At 58.6% G+C, this 3,217-nt stretch overlaps 1 protein-coding gene across 1 annotated transcript; it reads right to left on the reverse strand.

Moving 5' to 3' along the window:
* Window positions 1–307: 307 nt before the first annotated feature.
* Window positions 308–2,374, reverse strand: CRIP1 (cysteine-rich protein 1 (intestinal); the record flags this gene model as incomplete). The annotated part of the gene is made up of 4 exons (XM_008942337.1): window positions 308–348; window positions 480–537; window positions 657–751; window positions 2,291–2,374. Coding segments are annotated over 4 exons (278 nt in total), but the record flags the coding sequence as incomplete, so codon positions are not given.
* Window positions 2,375–3,217: the final 843 nt, after the last annotated feature.

The raw sequence follows: 3,217 nt of genomic DNA on the forward strand, positions 1-3,217 counted from the left end.
CGCTGGGAGCAGAGACATCCCAGAGACAACAGTGCTCTGGGACGGACCCTTTCTTTGCCAACAAGCCAGAAAGCAAAAGCCTTTTGCATCTGCTGCCAGAGCTAAGCAGATGCTGGCGGTCACTTGAGGCTGGTGGAGAGCCGGATCTGGCATCCAGCACCCAGCAGGTTGCTCCTGAGCACCAGTGTGAGGACTGGGAATGACAGCCAGCCTGGAGAGCTGCCGCCTGCCTGGGGGTTGCAGTCCCAGCCAGCTCACGGAGCAGGAGGCAGGAGGGAAGCTCTGAGGGGAGGCACAAACCTGAGGTTTACTTGAACGTGTGGCTCTCGGCTCCTCCCCGGCCAAACCCTGGATGAGAGACAGAGTGGGGTCAGCATCGCCGTGCGATGGTGAGCACACCGAGGGACGTGTCCCACTGACAGACAGGAGCCCTGAGCCCCCTGCCCCTCCCTCCCAGAACCCCAGCCACAGCAACCAACCTTTGGGCCCAAACAAGGCAGCATAGCAGGGGTGGTTGCAGTAGGGCTTGCCATCGTGCTGCGGGGAGAGAGAAAGAGCATCAGCCCAGACCACGCTTCTGCTCCATCTGAGCCCATCTCACCTGTCCTGCAGCCCTAGCTGCAGGGGACAGGGACCTCCTGGGCAGCAAACCTCACCTCTGCATGGCCTCCAGATGTCAGGGTCTTGTTACACTTCTCGCATCTCAAGCAGGGCCGGTGCCAGTCCTTCCCCAGAGAAGTCACCTTCTCGGCTGCCACAGAAAGGAGATGGGTTAGTTGAGGCACTGAACAGGCACAAGTGGGTTTTGGTAGGTTGGCCTCCCTGACACCAACCCTAGGGAGAACAGTTTTGGGCATGTTCTCAATTCTGTTTGTCCAGGACAGAGGGCACTGTGCTTCAGATCCAAGTGCTGGCTGTGCACACGCACACTGCTGTGCACACGCAGGCACCCGGATCCAACACAGCCGTGCCATGCCCAGGGTGGACATCACTGCCTCCATGCAGATGGACTGACTCCCATCCCTCTTCCATAGGTCTGGGGACCTCCCCACTTCCAACAGCAGCGTGCAAGGGGATTAATTTCTCCCCAGCCAGCTGGAGCCCAAGCAATCGCCGGAGTTGGCAGGGGCAAAGGGGGCATGCTGGCAAGGACCAGGGACAAAAAGCCACCACTGTGCCCTTCCAACATAAACCGGTCCCCTTCAGCCACTAGCACTCCAGCCACAGCTCTGATTCTGAATGCAACATGGCAAACGAGAGCGGGGCTGGAGCTTGGCTGGGGCTCAGGCGACCACAGAGGGGACAACATGCTGTTTGCTGGGACCAGGATGTGTTTATGGAGAACAGCTTTTAATTGCGGCACAGCAGGGGAGGAGGGTATTTTCTGCAGGCACGTGTGCTCTTCATATTGGCAGCTGTGCTCCTGGGGATTTATTGAGTGATAAAGCAGAGCTTTCCACAGGAACCCCATCAGAGCCAGGCCTGAGCACTCTTCCCATGCCTGCAAAAGGAGGTCAAGCAATGGTACCGAGCCGCTGCTGGCAGTGTGTGCCCTGGCAGGGCCCTTGGCAGCCTGAAGCACCTCTTCTTTGGAGTCCAAATATGCCCACAACAGCTTATGCAAGGAGCAAGCTGGTGGCTGCAGAGGTGGAAGCAGACATGGTGCCCAAACGTCACGAGGCAGCCCCGCTGCCATCCCCCACGGCCACAAAGAGCCTCCTGTGCTCTCAGCCGGGCGGGTGCCGCAGCGTCCTCCCCCTGGGCAGCCCCAGAAGCCCGAGCCTGGCCTGCAGAAGGGCCATCCCCTCAGAGCTGCTGGAAAAAGCTCAGCCTCCCCACCTCTCACACCAGCATTTGCATCAATGCCTGGGCAGGAGCTCTGCCAAGGCCTGATGCAGCAGGGCCCCCCTGCCTCTTGGCTATGCAGGCAAGATTCCCCTTGAAAGCTGCTAGTGGCCCTGCCAACCCCATGCCAAGTCCTCTCGGCATCATCTCCTCTTCACTCCTTCTCTCTACAGGCACAATTTGGCCAAAAGAAGCCCAAGGCACACCCAAGCAGGACCGTCAGTCTCCAAGAACCCCCGGGAGTCCCGGAGCAGGGCTTGCTCTGCCTCCTCTGCCAGCACTCCTTATCTCCAGGGATAGAAATCAGGCTCCATCCTCCAGCAGATTTTGAACCCTCCTCAACCTCTACATCAACAGAGCCAGTTTCATAAGAGCAGTCTGATAAGAGCAGGGCCAAACCCCTCCTTGGTCAAACGTCTCTGTCTCAGTACCTCCGTGGCCACACCTGCGGGCACAGCAAACCTGGCATCAAAGCAGATCCGCAGGGACAGAGGAAAGGCAAACACTGACACCAGCACCTTGGTAGCTCCTGGTATCAAGACACATGGGTAAATGAGGTGCCCCAGGGCCCTTGGTTGCAGGAGGGAGCCACAAACTGTATTGTGCCCAAACCCCACCTCAAAGCTTGGCCGCAAGCAGTGAGTTCAGATTTAGGCAGAGATGTTCCCTAATCACAGGAGCCACGTCCCCAGCAGCCCTCTGGGCAGCACCCACAGCAGCCCCAGCACACTTCCCTGGGGTGGGCATCACCGACAGGCATGGCTGTTTGGCCGGGAGAGCAGACCCCGCGTTTGAGCCTCTGATTTCCTTGGCGGAGCAGAAGTAGAAGTTAGGGCATGGACACAAGCAAAGCAAAATAAGTCAGAGAGAGCAGAAGTTAGTGACAGCACTCAGGTCCCAAATCCCTCATCTCTAGGAAATGAAAAAGCAGAGAATGCACATAAGGTGCTCCCAGCATACCCCCTCAAGTTCAGCTAAACCAGGGAAGTGGGGAGGTCTGGCAGATGAAAGTCTCTCCCAAAATATCCTTAGGCAGGACAGTGGGGCCAGAAGGGGCAGGAATCTGGAGCTTCAGTGCCCCAGCTCAGAGGGAGGGCACGTACCTGAAGCCCAGCAGCAGACAGCTGCCCGGCAAGGCTTGTGGCTACCCTGCAAAGGCACCTTAACAGTAACACCGCAGGGCTGGCAGCTCTCTGTGCTAAACCACGTAGGACAACATGCGGGCAACCCACCGAGCCAGAATCATGTGCCCTTCGGAAGGTGCTTGCTTGCCCCCTCAGGCTTTCAGAGCAGCAGGCTGCACCAGCCGGGCTTTTGGGCTCCAGGGCCCGCCCAGCCGCCCGCTCGGCACAGAGAAGGAAACGGGGCTGAG

The sequence above is a fragment of the Merops nubicus genome, unplaced genomic scaffold, assembly GCF_000691845.1.
Source record: "Merops nubicus isolate BGI_N331 unplaced genomic scaffold, ASM69184v1 scaffold25346, whole genome shotgun sequence".
Lineage (NCBI taxonomy): Eukaryota > Metazoa > Chordata > Aves > Coraciiformes > Meropidae > Merops > Merops nubicus.